Raw genomic sequence first — 27,650 nt, 5'->3', positions numbered from 1 at the left:
ATCATAAAAAAAAAAAAACATGTTGTGTACTGTGGTGCAGTGCTCTATAATGTGTGTGTTGAGTTGTTTTGGAAAGCGTAATTGTGATAAAGCCTTCATGCGCAAAAGAGGGGAAGAAAATAATAGTCAACTATATTTTTACATCTGTGGAAGAGTACACCAAACCTTAAGTCAAACACTGATTAAACATAGTAAAATGCACTGAAAACTTTATAAAGTATAAAATTGTAGAGAGGAAAGTCTAAGGTACAAATATCTTCTGCATTTGTTTCATGAAACTAAACTTTTAACAAACATTTAATAAATTAATAATTGTTTAAAATGGTGGAACTAAGCTAATGCACATTTAAAACCTGCCCTTTGGTCATATTCACTATAAAAGACCTGGCCAAGATGGCAACTTCACCGATAAAGCTAACTTGTTTGTGGGAACTGTACACACAATCATTAACTCAACTGGGAGTTATTGCCACATCCCCCGTACAATCCTGACCTCGCTCCAAGCCATTTCCACATGTTTGGGCCAGTAAAGGAGTTCCTGGGAGGCCGGTGTTTCAGATATAAAACATGCAGTCTGATCATGTTTCTGGCACCTCGAGAAAACATTCTACCCTAATGGTATGCAAGCACTAGTGCAATGCTGGATTAGTATAGCAGGGGATTACCTAGAGAAATAAAGAACTGTTTTCTGTTATTTTGCACAGTAAAAAACATCTCATAATTGAATAAAATAAACTAAGCTTAAAAAAAATAGAAGCAAAATGCAAAAGGCAGTTATTACTCCAACCCCACACTTCACTTTTAAGTGGTTAATTACTGACATTTACTGTATGCCTTTGTATGTAAGCCATGCTAGGTATAGGGTTTATTGCACAAAGTCATTCCATTGTCTAATGCCTTACTGTTTATCATTCCTTACCTGCCTATCATCTCATCTCTGTCCATTTGGATTTTCTACTCTTCCTCGTCATACTTGAGTCTAAGCGCACTGTGATTAGGGAATCTTCAGTAAGCATCTCACTCAATTGCATTTCTGATCACTTTATCTGAACATTTCTGGAATCTTAACAGTTTGCATGTAAAATGACAGAGGTGGCATGTCCTGCATAAACAGGTTCACACACCTGCTGGGATATGTGCTAATCTGTTAAGGATCAGATGAACAGTGATGGCTGTGTCGTCCCAGTTCAGATTCAGAGTCTTCCCCAGGACATCCATGTCCTTTTCAAGATGGCGCCAGAGAAACTCTTGGACATTGTTAACAGCCGGGTGAATCATTTCACTGATACCCTGCAAAAATTTACAAAAGATGTACAGAATAATTATATTTTAATAAATGCATTAAATGTTAAATATTGTTCAGCATATGCAGACTAGACAAACAATTTCTTTTGTTCCCTCATATACAAAATTTTCCATGTATGTATTTCTTACAGTTTAATTGAATAATGATTAAATATGCTTTTGCAATCACTGAACCATCTGGGATTTGATGAAAACAACTCTCTTTTATAACTATGATGCACCCTAACTCGCTAACCTCTATACCACTTATCCTGTACAAAGTCTCAGGAGGAGCCCATCCAAAAATACTTGGGGCACAAGGTCAGGTACATGCCGGAGGGGAAGCCAATCCATTGCAGGGCACACAGGCACGCACACACTACGGGCAATTCGGTAATGGCAATTAGCCTACTCTGCATGTCTTTGGACTGTGGGATAAAACCAGAGCACCTGGAGGAAACCCACCAAGCATGGGGAGAACATCCAAACTCAGATGGTGAACACTCAGCCCTGGGTGTTAACCACTACACCACCATGACACAAATTAGACATGGACTTTAAATTGACTTTTATTCCCAATTAGCCAAACAGGTCTGCTGACTGAACTCGGCTGTCTCTTTTTATTAAGGAATTCACCCTCAAATTAAACAACATATGTTGATTATTAGCTAATTATATGTAATATAAAGAAAAAGAACAAACATCCCCACCTATGTAATATTCTCCTAATAATGTGTAAGTGCACAAAAGAGCTCAGGTGGGTTTGAGAGGGATTAAATAATAGCGACCTTTAATTACACATTGTACTAAACGGTAGACTGTACTTAAATTTTAATTACACATTGTACTTAAAAACTAATAAATTACCTCATAAAAATCACCTAAATATAAGCATATAATTTTTAAATAGAAGCATAATAATGTTTTATAAATATTTTAATTATTATTATCCTTTGACCAGAAAAGAATATGAGAGCGTAAAAGCTCAGCATACATGACGATTGAGAAAGGATCCATGCAGCATGGCCAGATGAAGGAAGAGACGGAGCATACAGGACTGGTCCATAGACAGATCTCTGTTTGGAGCGTCGGATCTGCGAGCAGCATCACCCAGAATATGGCCTGGTCGGGTTTGATCACTCACAGGGCCTTGGGCTGGAGTGAATCCAGCTACTGGCCGGTGGTTTAGACCACCAATAGGCACACCACATGTGTCGCACCTTCCCTCGGCCACTGGCTTCCTACACTAATAGCAGAAAAAAAAACAATGTTAAGCCTTTATGACTGTTTAAGTACTGTTTGATTTATAACATAGTTTTTTTTTTACAAAATCATTCATCATTAAATGGATGTGATAAATCCTGTAAAAAATCTTTGATAAACTGCAGCTCACCTCTCCAACAAAAGATGGGTGACCATTTTTACAATCTGTAGGTCAAAATTAAAAAATAAAGAAAACAACATGTCATTACAAATGATACGCGCTGCCATTTTGTACACACAAGTTTTTTTTTCAACAACAAATTCAAATAGTGAGTTAATGCACATTTATAAATTTCTCTCTGATACACAGTAAGGAGACCATTTTAATGTATAATAAAAAAGTTTACCTTTTTTCCCTACAATTTTGTCCCAAAGTGTAAAAATGTAGAATGGTTTTTCATGATATAGAATGTTTCACGTTTTAGTATTTATTTAAAACAGCAAAAGTAATGAGGGGATTTGATTTAAAATATAAACTGTGTGATACGTATAAAAAATTTTTAAAAAAAAAATCTGAATAAAACAATAAATACATACAAACTTTTCACTGGTGTGCGAACAGATAAACATGCTGGCTCAAATTTAAGTGATAGCTACAGATTTAGGCTTACTGTATCCACTCTATGTCTATCTGTTCCATTAAAAACTTACAGTACGTCTGCAGTCCCTTTCTTTCGTTTAGCCACTGAGCGACCATAATGATGTTGTCATCTGGCATGGTTGGAAGAAATGATTCCTGGATGAAGGGAGAATTCGTGTATTTTTGAATTGCAAAGATTAGTCTGAGCTGTCAGTCGTGTTTTAAAATAGTAATCAAAATAATTAAGTTTATCTGGAGTTGTATTTTATTGAATTAAACTCAACTGCACAGCTGTAATGTTTATACTTACCATACACTTATGTCTCTGTGACATTTCCAGTATTTTTTTTCTTTTGCATTTACAGTTTATTTACAGGATCACATATTGCAATTTACATCATCATTTTACTTGAATCTATCACAGATTAACCCATCTTTTTACCCATTTTTATACTAGTACTGTATACCTCTAGAACAATAAAGTAATAACCTGGGATCCAGTGTAGCTTTTTATATAAACTTTCCTGCCACAAATTACAATCTTAATGCTACAATTTTACAGATGTTTAGTTTGTTACTTACTTATGTTTTCTTACTTTAATTTTTAATATTTAGAATTTCCCTTCAAGTCATTTACTTTCCTTACCCTCATATTCTGCGGCCTAGAGGCAATGAGGTGCAGAGGGAAGAGAAATTGGCTCCCGCTATGGAACACAGCAATGGCATGAACCAGGAGCTCCCGAAGAAGACGTCTCTGTCCTGATTCGTTTGCAGGGACATGCAGGTGAGACATGAGACCTCCAGCAGGATTTGATAAAAGGTCGTTGCAGAGTTCACGCAGGTGCCCTGTTGTGCTTTCCCGCACACTGCCCTTCAGTATCTCTAACTCCTTTTGAGAAATAAAGAAAAAAAACTTGAGACATGCTTAAGAGTTAACCTTTGCTATGTTTGTTTGTTTGTTTTTATTTGGTGACATGTTAAACCAACTTCAGCGTAATAAATGTGTCTCTGTTTTTATATTCTCTATGGTAACTCACTCACTCACTCATTATCTATACCGCTTTCTCCTGCATACAGGGTCACGAGAGGCCTGGAGCCTATCCCAGGAGACTTAGGGCACGAAGCGGGGTACATCCTGGACAAGGTGCCAATGCATCACAGGGCACAAACACACACACACTACAAGCAATTTGGAAATGCCAATCTGCATGTCTTTGAACTAGGGAAGAAAACCTAAGTGCCTGGAGGAAACCCACCAACGCGGGAATTGAACCCGGACCCTGGAGGTGCGAATCGACAGTGCTAACCACTAAGCCAGCATGCCTTCCTCTATGGTAACTATACAGGGTAAATAAATGACTATATTTTATTGTTTTATAATTATTAAAATGATGATAATTGTGGAGATTAACAATGATTTTTATTAGAATTAAAAATATTTGTATATATATTTATTTAGATTTTTTAATTTTACCTGTTCTCCAGGACGCAGGGCTGAGTCTGGTGACCCTAGGCGGCAGGTCACATGTCTGAACAAGGCCAAAGCCAGGAAAACATTCTTTACAGACCCTGGACTGCTTACATTCTAAAGACAAAGACACACATACACACTTGTTATTATTCAGAAGGCATTACAGTGTCCTAAACAAATCCCAATCATATATTATATTTGAAAAAAAAAAAAAAAAAACAGGGTTGTAAGGCATCTAAGTAGACTTGAACAAACTTTAAAACTAAAGGTCATTCAGCAATTTTGGCAGAAGGTACAGTAGCTTAAGATAGCTCCTTTAAAACTGTAAATTCCAATCTAGCCCCTTCTTTTAGTATTCCCCCAAGTACCACGTGCACCAAACACTTTTGCGCCTCAGTCTCAGCCTGGATTGTTTTGTTAATGGGATACACAGCATCTGATCTTTTGGGTACACCTGGGAACACTATTGGGTAATCTTGTTTTTGGTGACAGGTTGTGGGAAAAGTATGGTTACCGAAGACCACACTCTAGTAAAGATAGAAATCTGACTTTAAGGCTATTGGTTGCTAAGGTAGCTTACTTTAATGCTACATGATAGCGGTTTTCTGAAATGACAGGCAACATGATTGACAGGCAACCATATTGTTTTAGTTAGTTTGATGTTCTTCAATAAATGGATTAACAGTTCATGGCATTATTGTTTCCCCAAATATTCAAACTATGTCTTGTTCTTTTATGTAAACAGTTATTTTATGTAGTGACCTGCAGGGCAGCTTTAAGTGGATCTTTGTTTGATTCCATCAGTGCTTGCACCAGCCCATTTCTGACAGTGCGATACTCCTCACCACAGCACAGGAATCGATCCACCTCCACTGGAATCAACCTCTTCAAACAGAGAACATCCCAAATATAAGGATTATTATTGTGCTCTTCATAATAAATGGAAAGCTCTCGGTTGGGCCACACTTACCTGGAGTCGCAAGAACTCAGCAGGGAACACCCACTCATAGGGGGCGCTGTTCATCAGGGCCTGGATACAGTCTGAGCCTGCCTGCCTGTTAAGCGTTCTGAGTAGGTAGACTCTATACCAATCATTCTCCGCATACTTAAAGACCGCCTTCACCTCCTCTAACAGTCTTTCCTCCCATTTAGCATATTCTCCTGAAGAAAAAGACATTTCAACATCACTTCTAACATTATACAAAAATATCGAACCAGTTCATCATATTAAAATAAGTACAATGTCTATCTAAATGCATGCAAAATATATAAAATTTTTTTTTTTTTCAACATATCTTAAGGTTTAACATTTATCTGGCTAAACACATCCACCCAAATGAGGATGTGTTCCCTGTTGAATGTGGTTCCTCTTGAGGTTTTTTTTCTTACTGTCATCTCAAGGAGTTTTTTCTCTTTTTTTCCTTACACTTTTCTGATCTACTTTCATACATTTCCATAAATTCTATAAAACCAATTTGTGACAATGACCATTGTTAAAAGTGGTATAAAAATAAAACTGAATTTAATTGAACATAGCATATAGATTACAGTATGGATTCTTCCAATCATTAACACATCCATGTTAAGCAATCTGGCTCTGTTGTAGACAGAAGTTTATGGACACTATTTATGAACATGAATGTCATGACAATATTGGTCTTTTAACAGTTTCTTTGAAATTGTATTATAAACAAGTTACTGGGAGGTGTGCCAAGTTCTGAAAGTAGACGCAGTCTGTCACCCTCAGCAGTAAGGTAATTGGTCTAGATGGTGTAGGAAAAGCCAAGAAACCACCAAGACACATCCCTGCCACGAACTGAAAGCTGCTGGAACACATTGTCTAGATTTATATTGCCATGGACTGAAAGGCTGCTGTACAAAAAAGAAGGCTTACTTTAAAATCAACAACTTCAGGTTGACCTCATGGACAAAGTAAAATCCTTCTGAAGAAAGGTTTTAACCAGAGGAATGTTTGTAAAAGAAAAAAGGAAAATGTAATCCCATGAACACTGTACCACCTGTTGATGCTTTGGGCTGTTTAGCTACTGCTGGAACTGATGCATTGCACAATTTGGCAAGAATAATGAAGAAAGAGGACTACCTAAGAACTGAGTCTTCCAACAGGACAATGAAACTTCTGACCACAGCTATACTACACAACGTACAGGGGTTGAACAATGAAACTGAAACACCTGGTTTTAGACCACAATAATTCATTAGTATGGCCTCCTTTTGCGGCCAATACTGCATCAATTTGTCTTGGGAATGACAGAAACAAGTCCTGCACAGTGGCCAGAGGGATTTTGAGCCATTCGTCTTGCAGAATAGTGGCCAGGTCACTTTGTGATGCTGGTGGAGGAAAACATTTCTTGACTCGCTCTTTCAAAACACCTTAAAGTAGCTCAATTATATTTGGATCTGGTGACTGTGCAGGCCATGGGAGATCTTCAACTTCAACTTCACTTTCATCATCAAACCATCAGATGTTCATCAAACCACTCTGTCACCTGTCTTGGTGTGTGTATTGGTGCATTACTGTATCATCCTGATACACAGCACCACCTTAAGGATACAATGTTTGAACCATTGGGTGCACATGGTCCTCATGAATGGTTCGGTAGTCCTTGGCAGTGGCGCGCCCATCTAGCAAAAGTATTGGGCCTAGGGAATGCCATGATATTGCAGCCCAAACTATCAATGATCCACTCTATGCTTCACTCTGGGCATGCAACAGTCTGGGTGGTAGCTTCTTTGGGGCTTCTCCACACCATAGCTCTCCCAGATGTGAAAAAGGCAGTAAAGATGGACCCATCAGAGAACAATACATGTTTCACATTATCCACAGCCCAAGATTTTCACTGCTGGCACTATTGAAACCAATGTTTGGCATTAGCACGAGTGACCCAAAGTTTGGCTATAGCAGCCCGGCTATGTACATTGACCCTGTGGAGCTCCCGACAAACAGTTTATGTGGAAACAGGAGAATTGAGGTGCACATTTAATTCTACAGAGAGTTAGGCAGCTGTGGTTTTATGTTTTTTGGATAAAATCCAGATTAGCACCTGGACATCCCTTTCAGGCAGCTTCCTCTTGCGTCCACAGTTACTCCTGTTGGACGCGATTCGTCCTTCTTGGTCGTATGCTGGCATTACGCTAGAAACTGTAGCTCTTGATACATCACAAAGACTTGGTCACAGATGCGCCAGCGAGACACGCACCAACAATTTGAACTTTTATTAACTCTGATATGTCACCCTTAATGTTGTGTGCATTGCAATATTTTAAGCAAAACTGTGCTATTACTTTGCTAATTAAACCTTTACATTCTGCTCATACTGGTGGAATGTGCAACCAATGAAAATTGGCCACCAGACTGGTCAAATTTAGCCATGAAACCTCCAAAACTTAATTGGCCAGTGTTTCAGTGTCATTGTTTAACCCCTGTATGCTTTAACTAGATTTCTCAATTTATTCTCAGCCTCACCGCTCTTATGGCCAACAGCCCTGGGAAGTATGCGAGCAGCAGTGTCCAGACACATCCTGAGACGGGCCATGCACAGCAGGAATTCAGCCGGATGCTTTTCTCTGGATGGTGTTTGCTTGCGAGCCAATCGGCTGAGAAAATTAATGTCTGCCTGTTGACGTCGCTGAAGTTCTTTGCCTTCCAGGGTTTCATTCAAAGCCACGCAAAGAAGTGAATCCTAGAAAAACCCCACACAGAAACACTTTGTCAAGTAACCATTCATATACCTGAAACAAATATGTAATATTGCAGGAGGTTATATATGCGCGACAATGAAAAAGAAATAAGATACAAATAGGCTGAAATGTTTTATAGGAAATGACACATTATGAAATGTGAAAATATTTCATGCAATTTTATTACTTTGCAGTACTTCATGGTGTGGTTTGTAAATCTGTAAAAGGCTTTATATCCCTAAATGTTTACTGTATATCATTTATTTAAAAGATGTATTACCATATACAGTGGAACCTTGGATTGCGAGTAACTTGGTCAGCGAGTTTTTTGCAAAACCAGTAAAAAAAATTTAATAAATGCCAGGAGGATAAAAAAGGAAAGTGTTTGAGAAAATTCAATTGAGCAGAAAAGCTCTGAGATATACAAACAGCCTCAAGATTAAAACCATTGCAATTAAAAAACACCTAGGTTTTGGGTTCCTCTTATACAATCGGGTAAGCTCTGGACCCTCAGGGTGTGGCTTTCTAGGGCCTCTAGTGAGGGCGATATGGTGTCTGGCACCAAAATGAGGGCTCGTGGAGTGTCACTGTATAAGACTGTATGGTCACACTGAGTGGCTATTTGAAAGACATTATATAACCATGTTGCCTAAAGCAATGCAATTCACAGGAAGTACATGAACAAGAGAGAGCTCCAGAGATAGCAAACCACTCTTAATATCTCATTCTGCATTTCTGGGCTTTACAACAAAAATACTTTCACAGAAAAATGCATGTATGATGAATGACATACTTGAAAACAGTTGGCAAAAAGTCTGTAAAGTTCCATTCTGTCCTGATCATCCAGGAGTTTTTCTGCCAGGTTTTCCAAATATGTCTGAATGTGGCCCTTTACCTGTTTAAAACTGAAGACATAACATGCATTTGTACAGCGCTTATTCAGTCCTGCAGCATAATACTTTGTGTGTGTGTGATAACAAATTTATTAATACCTGTATTGTAGTAACAGTTTAGGCAACACAGACCGTACCACAGGACTCTGGTCAACACATTCCAGGAAAGGTGTTAGCTCTCTCGTCTTATACACGTCACCTAAAAACAAAGTGTGCAAACATGCACATGCACAAAACACAATACACACACACACAGACACACACACACACAAAAAAAAAAAAAAAAACAACTTTCAAACCAAAACCAATAAAATGCTCACAACACACTCAGGAGATACACAGTTGTTGTAGCGTATCTCAGATCATCAATAAGTTGTCTCAGATTAGTTAAAATCACCTACCCTGTGCTGAAATAAGGAGCGAGAAGAGCAGCTCCACCATGTCCTCCGGGGGGTGCTGTGCCTTGGAGAAGCAGAAACGAGAGACCACCTCCAAAAAGAAGGAGTTACAGCATCTCCTTAACTTCCTATGTTGTTTTAAGGCTGAACTGAAAAGCACATTGTTTAATCAGCAATATTATTACTATTAACTATTATTATTACTATTATTAACAGTTTATGCCACAGCACTGTTGAATTCTCGAATCTGATGGACCTTTTTTTAAGACAAAAAGCAGTATTTGTTACACTTGTCTTTTTGGGAGACTTACTCTATACTTTCAGAGCTAGCTGGCTGGTAGTTGGGAGGAAGCGCTGTCCTGCATTTGGGGCATTTAGCTTCCGCTCCTTGCATACATCTCTTCATACAGGACAGGCAGATCACATGCTCACACTGTAGGACGCAGGGCTCAGCCAGGTCCTCCAGACACACAGGACACTTCAGACCGAAACTAAGATGAGAAACAGCCCAGGGAAAAAGTATATAAATGGATGTTATGAATGAAAAGAAAGGAATTTGAATATAAACTTAGTTATCGAACATGTCATCGAAGCATGGAAATCCTCCCTAATCTTGATTAGGATTAAAAATTTATGGCACCCGCGGAAGGGGGGCCGTACCGTAACTCTCTGCTTATGGATTCCTCGTGGTACTCATTGAGAATGCGGATGAGGTGCTTTAAGAAGGCTTTGCTCTGTAGCTCAGAACACTCCTCCATCAGCTAATGGATCAGAGAAAAAAGTGTAGCCATTATTTGACAAAAAAAAAAATGGCATGAATATGCAATGAGGTATCACGTTGGCGTGTTTTCCTCTACACTGACCCTCTGTAGCTGGATGCAGTGTTTAAGTGTAAGGGCCACCAGCTTCTCATCACGCGGATTTACTCTCACCACAACTTGCTCGATAAAAGCAGCTATGACCAGCATGGCCTGCCACACAGACCTGAAAAGCACAAAAGGTGAGTAAGGGCAAGCATTACTGATTTCTTTTTAAAGGCATCTTTCTCTTGTACTTCACAAAGCTTACTTTATAGCATCCAGATGTTTAAGACAGACAGGGGTGCAGAGAGAGCTGTAAGTAACACTGAACGCTCTCTGCAGGCAGGCCTGCAGCAATTCAACTCTGTTCAGAAAGTCTGAGCACTCAGAAAATGATGCAATGGCTTGATGTTTAGTCTCCTCCACACATATTCCAAGAGCTATAATGTCTTCATGCTGTGACAAATAAAAGTGATAATGAATATCTGGTCTCTTTTTTTCTTCGCTTACTTAAAAAGTTGATTCTCGTCTTTTAAAGGTACGAATGTGAGTAAGGTAAGTCTCTGGTCAATATAAAATATGTTCTTACCATGTCCACTCTGTCTTTTTGTGAGGACTGTTTTAAAACGAGAGGAGTTAATTGAGGCTGAATCTGCAGAACGTGTAAGAGTGTGTCGAGTCGTTGACTGAAGTGTCGGGCTGCTGCCATGATCCAGGCTGGAGAAAGATCAGGGGTCACACCCATGTCCTGCTGCAGGGCAGCAACACAACCTAACAATGCTGAACTAAACACCTGCAACAAAAGCACACACATAAATCTGAAAACACAAACAAAAATATTAAGTTTTGATTTTTAAAAAATGGTGTCTAAAAGTCTGTGCAGATGTGCAACATCTTGACTATTCAGTATTCACTCACTCTCACTCACTCATACTTTATACCGCTTTATCCTGTATTCAGGGTAGCGGAGGGACCTGGAGCCTATCCCAGGAGGCTTAGGGCATGAGGCAGGGTACACTCTGAAGAGGGTGCCAATCCATCGCAGGGCACACCCATTCACACATTCACACACTAATTCATTCACACACTTCGGGCAATTTGGGAATGTCAATTAGCCTAATACGCATGTCTTTGGACTGTGGGAGGAAACTGGAGTACCCGGAGGAAACCCACCAAGCATGGGGAGAACATCCAAACTCAGATGGCAAGTGAACACTCAAACCTGGGTGTTAACTACTACACCACCATGACACAAATTAGACATGCACTTTAAATTGACTTTTATTCCCAAATAGCCAAATAAGCCCGCTGACTTAACCCGGCTGTCCCTAATAGGCATTCTGTATTCAAGATGTTACAAAATTTCTAGGTCACTATTTGAATATAAGTACTTTTCAGATATTTATCGTGTTAATGCCTTGGTACAAGATCAGCTTAGTTTAAAGACTTGATTAAGCTTGATTTAGTAACAGGACATGAAGCTTTATGCCAGTGTCTCACCTTTACTTCTTCTTCTGTCTTGATTTTAAAGGAGAGTATTACAAAATCAGTAAGATATCTCTGGCCCAGTTCTTTGCGCTCTGTCTCTGAGAGTTTCTCTATGTAGCCACCCAACTGACTCCCGGCCACAGCACTTACAAACTGTTGGATCCGCTCGTGGCTGTTCTGTTCTATACCTGAGACAAATAAGAGAAGACAAGGTTTTTACTATTAAGTAGTTTTTATATTTTAGTATTTAGTTTAAATTTAATTTGAGCATTGTCTTGATACCAAACTGCCTTTAGCGGACATTTACCGCAAAATTTGGAAAATGCACTTATCATAACAGAAGTGCTTTGGAGTTTCAATCAGATACATATTCTCATGCTAGTACAAATAGGTCAGAGTCTGAGAATACTATCAAACTTGCATGTTTGAAATATGTTAACATGGTAAGTTAGTACAGGGACAAAAAATATGCAAGTCCAATATTTTATTGCTTATTTAAATGTTTGGTGAAAATTTAGGTCTACAGTACCACGTACCAAAGTTTTAAAGACAGACCGTGAGTCTTGGCACAGATCGTTCATAAAGATGCTAATGAAGGTGCTGTTAATTGGTGATTTCTGAGCCTGGTAACTTTAAATGAACTTCTCCTCTGCAGCAGAGGTAAGTTTTGGTCTTTTATCTTTCCTGGGAAGGTCTTCACGAGAGCCAGTTTCATCATAGTGCTTGATGGGTTTTGCACATGCACTTGACAATACTGTTCTTGTAAGAACTACAGTATTCCAGTACAGTTGACCTTCATGTCTTAAATTAACACCTGACTGTTGTTGTTATTTAATTACCTAATGCCATTTGTGTTATTTCTTAGTATTAAGAATAAAAAAAAGAAATACAATATTGTTTTAGAATGTGGAAAATAACTCAATAACAAAAATCACTGAATTACGTAGCAGCTGTGTCCAAACTTTTGACTAGTACTGTATTTTAACCTTGCATCGGCCAAAAAAAGTGAATTTTTAAATAAGATCATATAACACATTTTTTTTATAATAATTAATGCTTCTTATCTACTGGTCCATGCTTTGTCTTTTTATTTGTAAATATGCAGTTATATTTTTGGAACTTTTTGTAGTTCAAATCTTTCAATGATCTGCATTGTCATTCATATGAAACTTGGCCAAATTAGATTTTACATGAAAAGACGTAAACCTAAAAAGGTGTACTATTCAAAAATGCTAAATTGTTAAGATATTGCAACATGAATTTGACATGGTTATGGACACTACAGATTTTTTGCTTCAGTATAACAGTATAGACAGTATAATGCTGAAAATGTGTAACATCTAAAAAAAATGTTTAAAAAAATCAGCACCAATACTGTGTTTTTGCCATATGCAAGCATCATAAATTTGATAAAGGTATCTACAAGTAGCCAATGGAGAGTATATATCAGTGGGAAACAAATCATGTTGTAATTATCATTTATTACCTAAGCTTTCTATCAAAATGACTTTTAGAGCTAAAGGTTCACCATTATTCAAGACTCCATTATTCAAGACTCCATTATACTTATTAAGTTTACTATGTGAAACAACATACTGTATCAGTGTTTAGTCCATACAGTAAGTGTGTAAATACTGTTGTAGATCTGTCTTCTTACCCTGCCCAAACTGAGATTCCTCCCATAGGCCATGACAGTAAAGTCTGATGAGCCAACTAAAAGGAGCATTACAGGTCCATGCTTCTCCTCCATCTTCTTCTGATGAACTAAAACAATATATAAGCATAGCAATAAGCATTACCATTGACAAATGTTTTTGTTTGTTTTTTTGCAATTGGCCTGTCTGATCACAATGGTCAGAAGTTTTTTCTCCAAATGTGCACCTTGAGTTCTGTGGCATTGACAGGTCTAAAATTTGCCCATCATCAAAGATGTTCAGCCAGAACTGGACCAGCCCCTCACTGAGACCTGCACTATAGACCAAGTCCAGGTTAGAGTCTCTGTCCAACACTTCTAATATCTGGGCCAGAATCGGGGTCAGAACTTCCTGTAGACGTCGCCACAGAGTGTGCCTGTGTATAAAATCATAAGGAGACAGAGAGTGTTGTGTAATAAAACTACTAAGGTTATTCACAATTCATTGAGGCAAGCTTAGTAAGGTTAAAGTAAGTTAAGATTAGTCTTATGGTCATGTCTAAGTCTAAAATAAAGTGCATTTATAAGTTAACAGAAGAGTCCAGGTCATTTTACACTTGCATTCATGTTTACATTCAAGTCTCTGCCTGGCCAAAAAAAAAAAAATTATTATTGCGGTTAAGGTCAGGATACTGTAGTGGCCATTTCTGAAAGAAAATGATTCCTCTTGACCTCAGAGGCAGTATTGGACAATTTGAGCCTGATCAATTTGCCACTGTTAACCTGGAATATGCCCGTGCTATCAAAATGAAAAAAATACTGTTGGACTAACTTGGTCACATCAGTACAATATATTTAGGTAGTCAGTTGACTTAATTTTATTGCCGCATAAGGTGGCTAAGTCTAGACCTGACCAATTGAAGCAACCCCAGATCATAGCACTGCTTCGAAAGGCTTGTACAGTGGGCGCTATGCATGATGGGTACATCTCTTCATGCACTTTCCTTCTTACCTTGATGCACACATTGCTCTGGATTTCAGTCAATTTGGACAAACTTAACCTTTTTCCATTTCTCCATAGAGGTCGATCACACAGCTGTTTAATGCCAATCCCATGAGTTCAAGTTACCTGTACACTGTGCATGTAAAAATGCTCTTACTTTCAATAGTAAACATAGTTGTGATTTTTTTTTTTAGCCAGGCAGTAGAGTCTTACAACTTCAAGTCAAGTTTTCAAGTTAAGTTTTAACCCACAGCTAAGTCAAGTCCACTCTAACGCTTAAGTAGTACATCAGTAATAAACACCCTACAAATTCTACCACAATCTTTGTTAGACATCAACATATGTAAAAAAAATTTTTTTTTAAGTGTTACGTAGGATTAATAAAGTGAAAACATCATCAGTCTTAATTAATTAAATGAAACATCATCAATTTCTTGATTCCACTAAACTACCTGAGAGTGCCGCCTTCCTGCAAGGCCTCTCGCTTCATTACTTCTTTGTTCACCCAGTCTTCTGAATTAGGAATAAACTCCTCTCTCTGTGTCAGGGCGGCCACCAATCGCCTCAGCAACACTTCCTGAAAACGGGCTAATGCACAAAATGACATTGAATGACAGCTTTTTACAAAGTTCTTCTCAGTATTTCAGGTAATACATACTTTAAGCAGGTTGTGCCATTGAATCGACTAACCTCCATTTCGCCCCAAGTCATTTTCCAGAAGGCCAAGAAGAGTGTTCATGCGCTTCATACTCCTAGGAGCTTTATTACTAGAATCTTTAAGTAGGGAAACAGCTTTCTGAGAGCACGATCTCACCAAAGACAAGCTGTGCAGGTATGCAGATTCTTCCTGTTAACCAAAAAATAAGGGTTTTTAAAAAATATGATGCACTGGATTTAGCATGTAGTCATCAGATGTTTCTGGACCTTAAAATATTTTTTTTAATTAGTGGCACTTGCGAAGCAAGACACTACTTTTATTATCTCACAGGCTTATTATTATTTTTATTTTTAATTCTTGTTTGAATTAACAAGTTTGGTGCGTAACTATTTCCATACCATTTTTCGTAGACCCATGAAAGAGGTGTCAAATCATGCGGCTTATTCAGGAATGGAGTGCTTGACATAACTTTGGGGCCGGTAAATTGGGGTGGTGTGTAAATTGCGCCAAAATCCCAGAGACTTAACATTGAGACCAATTTTGACAGATTCTACTGCAGAGCAAGAATTTGGTAAAAGTCTCAAATTAACCACATCTGAAAAGGCTTGCAAGCTCTGTCAAAACATACCCCACAAGAGAGTATAGGTTGTACCCCGGGCACAAGGGGAGTGCTCATTTACCTTAGGCAACTAATCAGTATTTCGTGTTTATCATGATGCTAATAATCCACGAGCCTAGCAACATGATGCTAACAATATTAACATGTTGCTAGCATGATGCTAATATGATTAGCATATTGCTAACATGATGCTAACAATATTAGCATGATGCTAGCATGATAGTAAGGTGATCAGCATGTTGCTAGCATGATGATAAGCATGTTGCTAACTTGATTAGCAGGCGGCACAGTTGTGTAATGGTTAGGCCTGTCGCCTTGCACCTCCGGGTCGATTCCCGGCCAGGCTTGATTCATGCAATTTGCATGTTCTCCTCGTGCTTGGTGGGTTTTCTCCCTGTACCCCGGTTTCCTCCCATATTCCAAAGACATGTAGGTTAGGTTAATTGGAGTTCCCAAATTGCCTGTAGAGTGTGTGAGTGTGTGTATGTCTGTGTGCCCTGCGATGGATTGGCACCCTGTCCAGGGTGTATCCTGCTTCGTGCCCTAAGTCTCCTGGGTATGCTCCAGGCTCCCCGCGACCCTAACGTGATTAGCATGTTGCTATCAGTATACTAACTACAGTACAGTATATTAGCATGTCGCTAACATGATGCTAGCATAATTAGCATGTGGCACGGCAAGCACCACACAATACCTCTCCCTATTTTATTTTTTTTTTTACAGTTTGGGGTAAACTTACCTGTTGGCTTTTGACCATAGCTTCTTGATCTTCTGCTCCCATGGCAACTAGAAATGCAAAATTTTCAATCAAAACAAAAAGGGTGATTTAATGAGGGATCTTACTCTGTCATTTTACCTTGAATTAAAACTGCACGCATGTGGACTATATACTTAATGGGTAGCAACACACCAGGTTCTGTCGACTGGGAGAGTAGCTTGCTGATTGGTGTTCCACAAAAAACAGAGAGATCCAAGCTCATGTCATTGGTGTCTCTGAGGTCATCAATATGTGTCGAAAGCCATCCACCTGTTTCAGAACATAAAATAATGAAACTCCTGGAGACATGACATAATTGCACTTATATGAAAATGTACTTTTACTCACCTCCCTGAAATCCAATATACTTATTGCCACTTGCAATCCTTGAGAGTTTTGTGATAAACACAATATAGCAGTTGTGATCTTCTAATTGAAAAGCGAGAAGTTCATTCATGGTGCAGTACCTGAAAACAGATTGGCAGGTTTTAATCTAACTATGTAAAGATGTTGTATCACAAACATGGGAGTACCTGTGATAACATACCACTTTTGTTTCTAAAAGTAAAAAAGCTTTAAAAAATATTTATTAAACATTAAATTACATGGCAATTATTAATGTTATATTTAAAAAAGAAAAGGAAAAAAGTTCTAAAACGCTTACTTTGCAGAAGCAGTGAGTTCATTTTTGCAAACTGATTCCTCCATATCCATCTGAACCAAGAGGATGTGCAGAGACATATGTGCAGTCTTTAGAAAACCTCTGAGAATGACCAAAGTGAGAAAAAATATTTCATTCATTTTAATGTAAAAACAAAAGTCATGAAATTTCTACATAAAACTAAAAATAATCTTCACAAATATTTGTTTTTGACAAACAAAATTGTTTAAAATCATTGTAATCCTGGAATGGAACAGAAGATACATACACAATAGCAAGAAAAAGTATGTGAACCTTTTGTAATTTCGTGGTTTCTGCATTGATTTGTCATAAAATGTGATCTAATATTTATCTAAGTCAAGGGTATTGACAAAATAATAACACAAAAAAGTAAAGTACAGTAATTAAGCGAATACTTAATTACATGACTGCAAGCTTTCCAGGCCCTGATACAGAAAAGCAGGCCCAAATCATGGCGATAAGCAGCACCCTTTTTATGTCAGATGTAGTGCTGCGTGTTCTTGGCAAATCTTAATCAATCTTTGTTTTATCAGGGTACAAAACATTTTGCAATACCGATGTGAGTGTAAATGTGCTCTTTCGCAAACTTCAGGCATGCAGCATTGGTCTTTTTAGCAATCAGCAGCTTCTTTGTGGTGTCCTGCAATGGACACCCTATTCGTTCAATGTTTAACGTACAGTGGAACCTCGGATTACGAGTAACGCGGTTTACGAGTGTTCCGCAAGACGAGCAAAGATTTTTAATAATTTTTGACTTAAAAAACAAGTGTTGTTGTGGTTTACGAGCACAGAGTATCATGTGTAACGCATGCGCTTCTTGTTTTGACACCGAGCGTCGCGTCATCACAACTGAGCCAACGTTTTTTCTCTCTCTTGCGCTGCGGGTATTCATCTCCCCTGCTGAGTCTTAGTGCTCGTCTCTTACTGGTATAATCAACATCCGTGTGTGTGTGTGTGTGTCATCTCTTGCGCTGCAGAGTGTGTGTTATGTGTGTCACACACACACACATGCTCTCTTACTCTCTCGCCTTTACTGTGTGTCAATGTTTGAGTGTGTGTGTTATATGTGTTTTTCTTTCTCTTGCGCTGCAGTGTGTGTGTGTTATGTGTGCCCGTGCGTAATTTGACAACGTGTCGGTTCACTTTCTTTCTCTCCCTCTCTCTCTTGCCTTTAATGTGTTTGTGTGTGTGTGAAACAGAGAGGGGGTGCTTCATTTACACACAACCGGCATGGTGTCAAATTACGCTTGCGCACACACATAACACACACTCAGCAGCGCGGGAGAGAGAAAAACACACACACAGCGCCTGTGCGCATAAATGGAAACACTTATCTGTTGGGATTTTAATTTTTCCTTTTTTTAAGGTAACGTGCAGGTTAATTTGTTTTATTTTAACTTTATATTTTGTTTTAATTATTTTTCTGTATTAACTTTTTTGGACTGTGGAACAAATAATTTTATTTTTCATTATTTCTCATGGGAAAATGTGCTTTGATTTACGAGTGTTTTGGAATACAAGCCCGCTTCCGGAACGAATTATGCTCGTAATCCGAGGTTCCACTGTACTGTGACTCATAAACATAGATGTTTGCCATTTTCAATGATGCTTTTAAATCCTGGGTCATTTTGACTGAGTGCCCACTTTTTGTTAGAGTAGCCACAGTCCCAGAGTGTCTCCTGTTTGCCTACCTGTAGAATGGTGAAGTCTTTGAAATTTGTAAGGATCACATACTTTTTCCATTAGCACTATAAGGTTACTATGGTTGTTGAAAGAAAGATCAAAATTCTTTTGTGTTATTACTGTATTTTAGGCACATTATGTTTGACAATACTCTTAACCGATGAAGATCAGATCACATTTTATGACTTTATGAATTAATGCAGAAAACCATGCAATTCCAAAAGGTTCAAATACTTTTTCCTGCCACTGTAAATGTGACATGGGTACAATATAGAATTTATAAAGCTTGGCAATATATGATTATTGTACTCTGTACCGAATTTTGCTGCAGAAAGAAACTTCTGTGTCAAACTGGTGCAGAGAGAGCAAAAGTAGCCGTTCCATGGACAGACCCAAAGCTTGGGCCAGATTTCGCACATCAGCTTTAGTTAGCAGACTAGAGAAGGTGGTTACCTAGCACAAAATGCAACATTTAAATGTAATTAAATTTATTACAAAACCGTTATATACACAAATTTACACCAATACCAATTTTCTTTACATGTCCAATAACCTTTCTCACCTCTATGAATTTTTTCTTTTCCTTGTCACTCTTCCTTAAATGACTGTCCAAAAATCCTCTGAGGGAATGGTGATCTTGCTGACCAAAATATAGCCTTTGAAGTCTTATTCCTTCACTGTTTCCCAGTCCTGAGTTCTTTAACCTTAACACAGAATCCGGTGTGGCGCAGTTCAACAAAAAGGATTTGGCACATTCATAGACATCTTCCTCCTCATCTATGGATTCATTTGGCTCATTTAAGTTGACTTCATCATTGTCATCTGGATATATATCCATTTCCACAGTCTTGGGAATTTCCTCCAGAAAATCTTGTTTGCCTTCAGATTCAATGTTGTCGTCACTGTCAGCTACATCCATCAAAACAAGTCCCTTATTGTTTTCATCAAGAAGAGTCTCGCTGCCTGTTAAAGCACTGTCCTTATCATCGAGTGCAGCATGATAAGACTGAACTCCTTCTTCTTGATCGAACACCTGCTCCTTATGTTCCTTTATGTCTTTCTCTGCGGTCATAGACAGACTGCTAAACTCTGTGGACATGGACATACTTTTGCGCCTCTTGCTGGGCATGCTAGTGTCAATCTGTCCATCTTCCACTTTTGGATAATCCTGTTTTTCTCTTCTTTCTAATGCTTGAAGGAGAGCACTGGCACAAGCATCTCCATGAAAGCCAACAAAGGCATCAAATGAGCTGAAATCTGATTCAGTTGTCTTAGAATAGTGAGAAAACTCCTGCACCCAGTTCTTGAGTTTTTCCAGAACTCTGTGTTGCCATGGTGTCAAATCTGTACTCCTATCTACTTTGTGCTTCTCCAGCCTATTTTTCAGCGGGACAGGAAACTTGTCATAGACCTTTTCCTGGTCTTCAATAACAATCAGTCTAAAGCTTTTGTGAACTCGACATTTTACCCTGTGTGACCCTAATCCCAGGTCGACATACTGCTGCCCACAAAAGTAAACATAGTACTGATTCAATGCATCATACAGACTCTCATATAGATTAAGCAAATTCAAGAGGATGACAGTCCGGCCAGTTTCCATACACGTCTTGACTCGACTCACATTACGGCAGATTTGAGCATACTCCTGATCTTTGGGAAATCCAGAACCAAACACAATTTCAGGGCAGTTTTTTTCATCTTTTGAAAAAATACACTGCTGAATTATGTACAGGGCAGCATTGTTTGTTGTGAGCAGAAGGAGATAACGACATTCTTCTTCATTGTTGTGATCAAGGTTCTGTTTAACCATTTCTAGCGTGCTTATCATAAGGACGTCTTGATGATTTGAGAAGAGATCTTGGAAATGACCAAAAGGATCAAAGTTGTCTTTTTGTCCACTGAAATTCCGCAGTATAGCTTGTGCTAAGTCACTGTCACTGGGTTCATGGTCTGTGTTTTTCACTACAGCAAAAATCATTTTCACCAAATTATAAAAATCCCTGAGTCCAAAAAATTGATCCCTGTCATTTTTACAAATGCTTAAAAATCCTTTCGCCAGTTTAGGCAGAAGATGACTGATTTTGCGAAGAACTGACTCAGATGACGAACAGATACCTTTGGCTGTCTCCACTAATTCATTTTCACTTGGATCCCAACGAGAGACAAAAATACCTCGATTCATCTTAGCAGGATCGAGAGCCCAGTTTGAGATTCCAACAAAACCCACTTTCATGTGTGGATCTGGCCTGTCATTGTCAATGCAACCATCCTCCAAAAGAGGGTGCAGGGTTTTCAATGGCATCTGTGGAGAATCTTCTGCTAATCCTATCTCATCCAACACAACCACTGATACATACTCATCCAAGTTCTTGTCTTTTTGAAAACGAGCACAATTTCTGAAAGTTCCAATGATCCCTTCTGGACTTGAGTGAGGGCTGCACTGAAATGACACCATGTGCACCTCTTTAAGCATCTGGAACAATTCACTGTGAGATGCCTGCCTCTGCATGGCATCAGCAACAACAGTTTTGGCAAGAGATTTAGAGCTCCCTGGCTTGCCTACCAGAAAAAGTGGGATCTTCAGCTCAATGCAGATCACCATGAGAAAGACATTTTCTTTCAGTGCTAAATTTTTAGCAATTGTCTCTCTTGTGCGAATGCCTTGGAGGAAGAAGTCTTGGCAAGAGGAAATCTCATGCTCCAGCGCTTGTTTGGTGTTAAGTGGTTGAGGAAAGACATCACTAATATTCTGCAAATAGTTGTCTCTGAACTCAAGTGATGGATAATAGCAAACACCCAAAGCAAGGGCCAAGCATTTAAAGGTCATTTGTACCATGTCAATCTCCTGACATTTTGGAAAAATGTGTTCTCTGTGTTGGTAGAACCACACTAGCACCCTCATTGATCTCTCAACATCCCTAAGACTTACAAAACTGCACTCATCTACTTGATGACGCATATGCTTTTGAGAGGCTGCCAACGCTTCACTGATCACACTCTGGCATTGTGATGGCAAGAAGTGCTCTTCAATTTGTTTCTTTACAATTTGTTGGATGTAAGAAAGTTCTGTTGATTCACTTAACTGTCCAAAGTCCCAAACAAGGGGAATCATACTTGGCGGCAAAGGATGAACTCTGTATACAAGCTGGCGCATGGGAACTTGACCAAATCGGTCCTCTGTTTCCCCAGCCTTTACTCTGTAGCCCAATCCAGCTCTCTCCAAGCGTTCAATCATTCTGGGAGTGTGCTTCCTGTAAGGATTACATGCAGCAATTATCTTTAGACCAGAATTTTTCTTCAAAGGAACTCCTTGCACAGTCTTGTCACATAGTACTTCTTTGATAGCAAAGATGGCCTCTGTGGTGTTCGCTTCATCAAAAAACAAAATAGTGTCTAGTTTGTGTTTTTCACTGTTTCTCTGTGCAAGTTCTTCTGCCTCCCTCACCTTCTTGTATATAGTGTCAGCAGTAGTCCCTCCATGAACTTTAACCAGTTTCATGTTTTCAATGTTTCTGCCTTCCCTTTGCAGATCACAAAGAAACTTCACTAGTCTGGTCTTCCCACAGCCAGTTTCCCCCATTATGATCACAGGAATTTCGCACCTGAATCTCATATGGATGGCCAGCATCTTCATTACATTATCAGAAGTGAGTTCATATGTAGGATCAGGATCAAATTGTTCCCCTATCTTGGCACCAACGACAAGGGAAATCTTTTGTATCTTGGTCTTTCTTGGCAAATCGTCAAAGACTTCAGAAAATGAAATGTTTTGATTTCGAAGTCCTGTAAACAGGTCGAGTGACATTACATCTCCCATCAAAACTTCCTTAGTTTTTTGGTCAACCACATTAACAATGTTTTTGGTAGAACTCTGCTTTACATGAAAACCAAGGAAGGTCATGGTCAAGTGATCTGCATTAAAAAAGATATATGGATGAGGTTTATTCTCCCACCGCTTCCGTATAGTTAATCTGCCTAAAAGACCATCCTGATGATCACTCTCCAAAAGAGGTAAAGGGCTTTTGTCCGAGCTGTCCAGGGAGGGAGATGCAAAGTCCCTTGCCATGTGTATCATGAATTTTACTATAAAGCTTTTGAATCCACTCAAAATGCTACCAAAAAAGTTTGGATCACAGAATCCTGATTTCTCACAATCTTTGAGCTGCAGGTTGAGAAACCAAGTAAAGTGCTTCAGTTCAGCCCATGAGGGGTCCTTTAGTCCACAGTTTGATAAAAGATGATGAAGACAATTCACTTTATTGCCCTCTATGGACCCATCTTCATATTTGAAATGGTCCAAATTCTCATTTCTGTTGAATCTTATCAAATATTGGTAAGGTCTCTGAACACCTTCACTCTTAAACTCTTGGGAGTCCATCAGTGGGTCTAAGGATGTATATTTTATCTGACCAGATCTGATTTTGAGCTCCATTTCTCTGACTTCATTTGGTGGTTTACAGTGAATGGTTGGCAGTAAGCTAAGAAGACCTTGGGTTGACTGAAAAGAAGCAAAGAGAAAAATAATTATTTAAAAAGGCACCTATTATGCAATTTGCTTTTTAGTCATTGTTTGATATTTTGATGGTTCTTTAGTGTCTATGTATAAACAAAAAAGGTTCCCTGCTTATGTCCTTTCTTCATTTTTGTATTGTATTAGCAGCTCATAAATATAGGCAGAGAAATTGTATTTTCGTTAAAGTGAAATAAAAAGTTTTAGGTATGAAAAACGGCATTTTAGCTGCAACAGTGACATAAACATATTAGGTACCTCTGAAACCTTTTGTGAATTTGTTAAAGAAATGTCCAAGTATTTTATAAAAATTCACTATTGAATTACGCAACAGAATGTCTTGGGTAGTGGGTGAAAGTAGGGAAATCAAATGAAAGTAGCCTGGTTGTAATAGAGAGCAGAAACAGACAAACCTCTTTACGAGTTTTACTATGATGCGCAGAATCTGGAAGAAGTGCTTCAACTACAATCAAGTGGGCTGTGTTTCTCCTCCATAGTTTCCCTTCACTGTCTCTCAGACATCCTAGAATGAGTAATCTGAACAGGAACTCCTCTAAACCACAACGAACCTGTTAAGTCAAATATCTGTTAGCATGTATGAATTTGTTAGCATCAAACTCATACAAAAGTAAAATGACTCCAATTAGTAGACTTTGCAAAGAATAGAAATGTAAGGTAGTGGAACATACAGCTGCAGTGTCAATGTGCAGGAGAACAGGATCTTGTTCTTTTAGTGATGCCTGCTTCTCACAAAGTGTTTGAACTAAGCAGTCAAAATTAACTTTGGGTTCTATCAGTCTAACTGTAAGGTAAGTTGCCGTTGGAAAGGTTCTCCTAAAATTCTGGAACATCCTGGTAACATAGAGTGACTTTCCTGCAGGGACACAAGAGTGACAAGTGGAATTTTTTTCACATAATATTTTAATCATTTTATTCCATTCATTTAAATTAAACATATTTCTATAGACTTAAATACTGTACATACCAACAGCTGCACGTCTAGAAGTAATCAACCAGGATGAAATACCATCTGGAAAGACCTGACGTTGGCGGCTTTGAACATAGGTAGTAGTTAAGTGATGCCTAAGGTATTCCTTGGCACTTTCCAAAGAAAGACTCAAGCCTGCTTGTACCTTGTAGTTGCTAAAGTATAACGGGACATAGCTGCTTTGGTTCACAGGAGACACTATTACCAGGCGAAAATGAGACCTAGCACTCCGCTCCATTGCCTCAAAACGCTCTGCCAGAGCCACACTCACATCATAGGTCAGTAAACCTGGATTAACCAATGTGTAGATTTTCTGATGGTGATTTGGAGCACCTTGGCCTAGGCATCTCCGAAGAAAGATCTCAACCTCTTCTTCACTTGTGTCCTCTTGGCATATTAGCACCTCATCAACTGAGGGAAAAGCCTGTTCTTGGCTCTCCATGTACAAAGCAAGTGTGTTGGTTATTAGTTCTGTAGAAGGGCAATCAATGAGATTGGGCTTTCCTTCTTGAAGAATAGATGGCAACTTGCGCATGATGTTGAGGTTGTTCATAGTAGAGAAACAGGAAAGGAACTGAGCAAGGGTTTTAACGTCCATGTATTGTGTAAGATATTTGGTCCTGTTATTCCTGAAGTCCTGCCACGAATCCGCCAATGTTTCCATAACTATGTTTGGAATTTTGCATTCTTGGAGCGATGCGGATGAAACTGAACAAGTTTCTATCATATCTTTTTCTGTTCCAGCTTCATCACTGGTGTCCTCCCACTCAAGCTCATCCGCTTCAGCTGAACCTTCTTCCTCCTCACTATCTCCCTGAAGGCTGCCCATCTCACAATATTCTTCAGAATATGCTACAGAGTTAGATGAATTTTCTTCCATCATATCCTCAGGAAAAATGTCTTCTTCAGAATCATTGTCGATATTAGTGTCTTCTTTGTGCAGTTTGGGTCTGCTAATATCCATAGACTCTTCAGATTCTGAGTCAGAACTGAATTGGCTCTGAAGGTCAGACTGAAGACTCTCTTTTGCTTTTTCAAAGGCATTTCTGATATCACTTAGTGTACTGTCTGGCTTAAGCGGGGTAAGCAAGTGCCATATTTGTTGTGGCACAGGCATCCCTTTTTCACAGATTTTGTTGATCCATTGGCAAAGGTAGACCAATTGTTCCGAAGTATAATAATTGAGAGCATAGAACTGAGAGCGCAGCTCAGACATAAAGCTACGCCAGTCTTCATAGCAGGCTTCCATACAGCGGCATACTTTTTGAAGCTCCTCGGCAATATGTCCATTATACATAAAATGTTTCCCAAGCAAGGGAACATGTATGTTAATGCATGGTTTTTTCTCATGGTTGCATATTACATATGCAAATAAGTCTCGGAAGAATAGGTTCCCAGATGAACATAGCTGCATGAGTATACGCGCCATTCTCTGTACGCCTTCAAATACCTAAAATAAAAAGAAGTAATTTTCACACAATTTATTCAATCTCTTAATATAGTAATATCTTCCATTCCTGAACGTATAATCCATTCTTTCTATCGATTAAAATATCATTCAGAATAGGTGCTCTGGTAAACTGACCTCTGTGAACTTGTTTACTTGTTCTTTGCTATGCTCTCCCTTGGATGACATGAGCATTAGCTTGTTCTGTAACTCCAATAATTCATCAAGACTGTAAGTTTTATCTATTTCACTGGTTTTTACCTTCACACATAAAACACTGCCCAGGGATTTCTAAAAAAAAAAAAAAAAAAGGAAACAAAAAGAAATTTAGAACTTTAGAACTTAAAGATTCCTTCACAAATTTCTTCATAAAAATGTACGTGTATATACTGTAAGTCATTATTTAAAGCTTCATTACACTATAAATTGTATAATTTTGTACTTGATGTCTGTCTTGTCATATTATCAACAGATTAGAATTCTCTAAACTTTAACAAGACCACACTAATGACATGCTAATGTAAATCAGCCTAGAAAATGTCATAACAAATAACACTACAATGGGTGCATTTGAGTGCATAGAAACCTACAAGTTTCCTTTTTGAGTTCATTGCCATACTGTAAATTCATCCTTCTACTCACCTTTCCAGAAGAATGATCTGGCCAGCAAATATGGTACACACCATGGGTATTGATCGCTGAGGCCAAAAAAAGTGAGGACTTTTCCACAGAGCCATGAGTTTCCCTTAGTCCTTTTAACCAGGCTAACCAACAATCGGAGTGTGTCTACGGACAGGATCCACATGCTGTTAACAACTTAGAATCTGCTTAGAATTACTGTCTATTCTGCATATTTCTAAACCAAAGCTTACCAGTTTTTCTGGAAGTTTTTCATCTCTATTGAGAGCATCCCAGACTTCCTGAGCACAGGCAATCAACTGTTCAAAACCTGCATTCTCATGCAAGGAGTATAACAAGGGACTGTAACCTGAGACAGCATCTTGAAAACCGGTCAATCTGTCAATCTCCGTGTCATTCTCTCCAGCCGAAATTGAAGCCAAATCCACAAAAACCTTCAACTCACTGCGATCTATTCAAAAGCACAAATGTATAATCATTGAAGGAAATAAACATTTAAGTAGGAAAGTTGTTAACAATTTACAATTCAGCTTGAAAAGTCATAGGTAACTAAACAGAAACTATTGAGTAGTACTATATTAAAACCTACTGTAGGTCACTAGTATTAACTACAATGATTATTGGGTAATTATTCAGTAAGTACTAATAAAAAAGTTTGGTATTTCATTATGACGTAAACAATAGTTTAGTCCTATTACTTACTCTTATACTTACTTATAACTTACTCACTCACTCATCATCTACAGTATACCGTTTTATCCTGTATTCAGGGTCACGTGGGGCCTAAAGCCTATCCCAGGAATAGTGATACATCCTGTACAGGGTGCCAACCCACTGCAGAGCAAACACACACTTATTTGCACACTATGGGCAATTTGGAAAGAACCTGAAGTACCTCGAGGACATCAACCAAGCACGTAGAGAAAATAGAAATTCCATGCACACAGAGACAGAAATCAAACCTATCCGGGAATCGAACACGGACCCTGGAGGTGCATCTATCCTGACCTACCCATTGAAGAACTATTAGCTGATGCTAGTAGAATATGTTAGCACTCAAGTAAGTTCAACATATGTTTTACTCACTCACTCACTCACTCACTTATCTTCTATACCACTTTATCCTGTATTCAGGGCCGTGGGGACCTCCTATTC

General features: G+C 38.7%; 1 protein-coding gene across 2 annotated transcripts in view; it reads right to left on the bottom strand.

Annotated features, from left to right (window-relative positions):
• Window positions 1-27,650, bottom strand: part of rnf213b (ring finger protein 213b) — a 47,323-nt gene that overhangs the window by 7,338 nt on the left and 12,335 nt on the right. For both annotated transcript variants that reach the window (XM_053510912.1, XM_053510914.1), the window contains exons 19-52: window positions 26,729-26,946; window positions 26,499-26,642; window positions 25,995-26,147; window positions 24,407-25,859; window positions 24,111-24,295; window positions 23,835-23,990; window positions 19,474-23,409; window positions 19,228-19,364; window positions 17,211-17,309; window positions 16,895-17,013; window positions 16,700-16,816; window positions 16,529-16,575; window positions 15,203-15,359; window positions 14,965-15,100; window positions 13,758-13,946; window positions 13,534-13,640; window positions 11,889-12,064; window positions 10,978-11,181; window positions 10,657-10,844; window positions 10,452-10,572; window positions 10,249-10,349; window positions 9,900-10,079; window positions 9,592-9,737; window positions 9,290-9,389; window positions 9,091-9,202; window positions 8,083-8,299; window positions 5,569-5,759; window positions 5,361-5,483; window positions 4,602-4,712; window positions 3,774-4,016; window positions 3,199-3,283; window positions 2,678-2,712; window positions 2,279-2,530; window positions 1,125-1,290 (exon numbers count right to left, since the gene is read on the bottom strand). In XM_053510912.1, the coding sequence (XP_053366887.1) occupies window positions 1,125-1,290; window positions 2,279-2,530; window positions 2,678-2,712; window positions 3,199-3,283; window positions 3,774-4,016; window positions 4,602-4,712; window positions 5,361-5,483; window positions 5,569-5,759; window positions 8,083-8,299; window positions 9,091-9,202; window positions 9,290-9,389; window positions 9,592-9,737; window positions 9,900-10,079; window positions 10,249-10,349; window positions 10,452-10,572; window positions 10,657-10,844; window positions 10,978-11,181; window positions 11,889-12,064; window positions 13,534-13,640; window positions 13,758-13,946; window positions 14,965-15,100; window positions 15,203-15,359; window positions 16,529-16,575; window positions 16,700-16,816; window positions 16,895-17,013; window positions 17,211-17,309; window positions 19,228-19,364; window positions 19,474-23,409; window positions 23,835-23,990; window positions 24,111-24,295; window positions 24,407-25,859; window positions 25,995-26,147; window positions 26,499-26,642; window positions 26,729-26,946 (10,104 nt within the window). The remainder of the gene's footprint in view (window positions 1-1,124; window positions 1,291-2,278; window positions 2,531-2,677; window positions 2,713-3,198; window positions 3,284-3,773; window positions 4,017-4,601; window positions 4,713-5,360; window positions 5,484-5,568; window positions 5,760-8,082; window positions 8,300-9,090; window positions 9,203-9,289; window positions 9,390-9,591; window positions 9,738-9,899; window positions 10,080-10,248; window positions 10,350-10,451; window positions 10,573-10,656; window positions 10,845-10,977; window positions 11,182-11,888; window positions 12,065-13,533; window positions 13,641-13,757; window positions 13,947-14,964; window positions 15,101-15,202; window positions 15,360-16,528; window positions 16,576-16,699; window positions 16,817-16,894; window positions 17,014-17,210; window positions 17,310-19,227; window positions 19,365-19,473; window positions 23,410-23,834; window positions 23,991-24,110; window positions 24,296-24,406; window positions 25,860-25,994; window positions 26,148-26,498; window positions 26,643-26,728; window positions 26,947-27,650) is intronic.

The sequence above is a fragment of the Clarias gariepinus genome, chromosome 14, assembly GCF_024256425.1.
Source record: "Clarias gariepinus isolate MV-2021 ecotype Netherlands chromosome 14, CGAR_prim_01v2, whole genome shotgun sequence".
NCBI lineage: Eukaryota > Metazoa > Chordata > Actinopteri > Siluriformes > Clariidae > Clarias > Clarias gariepinus.
This window is presented reverse-complemented; position numbering and strand designations above follow the sequence as displayed.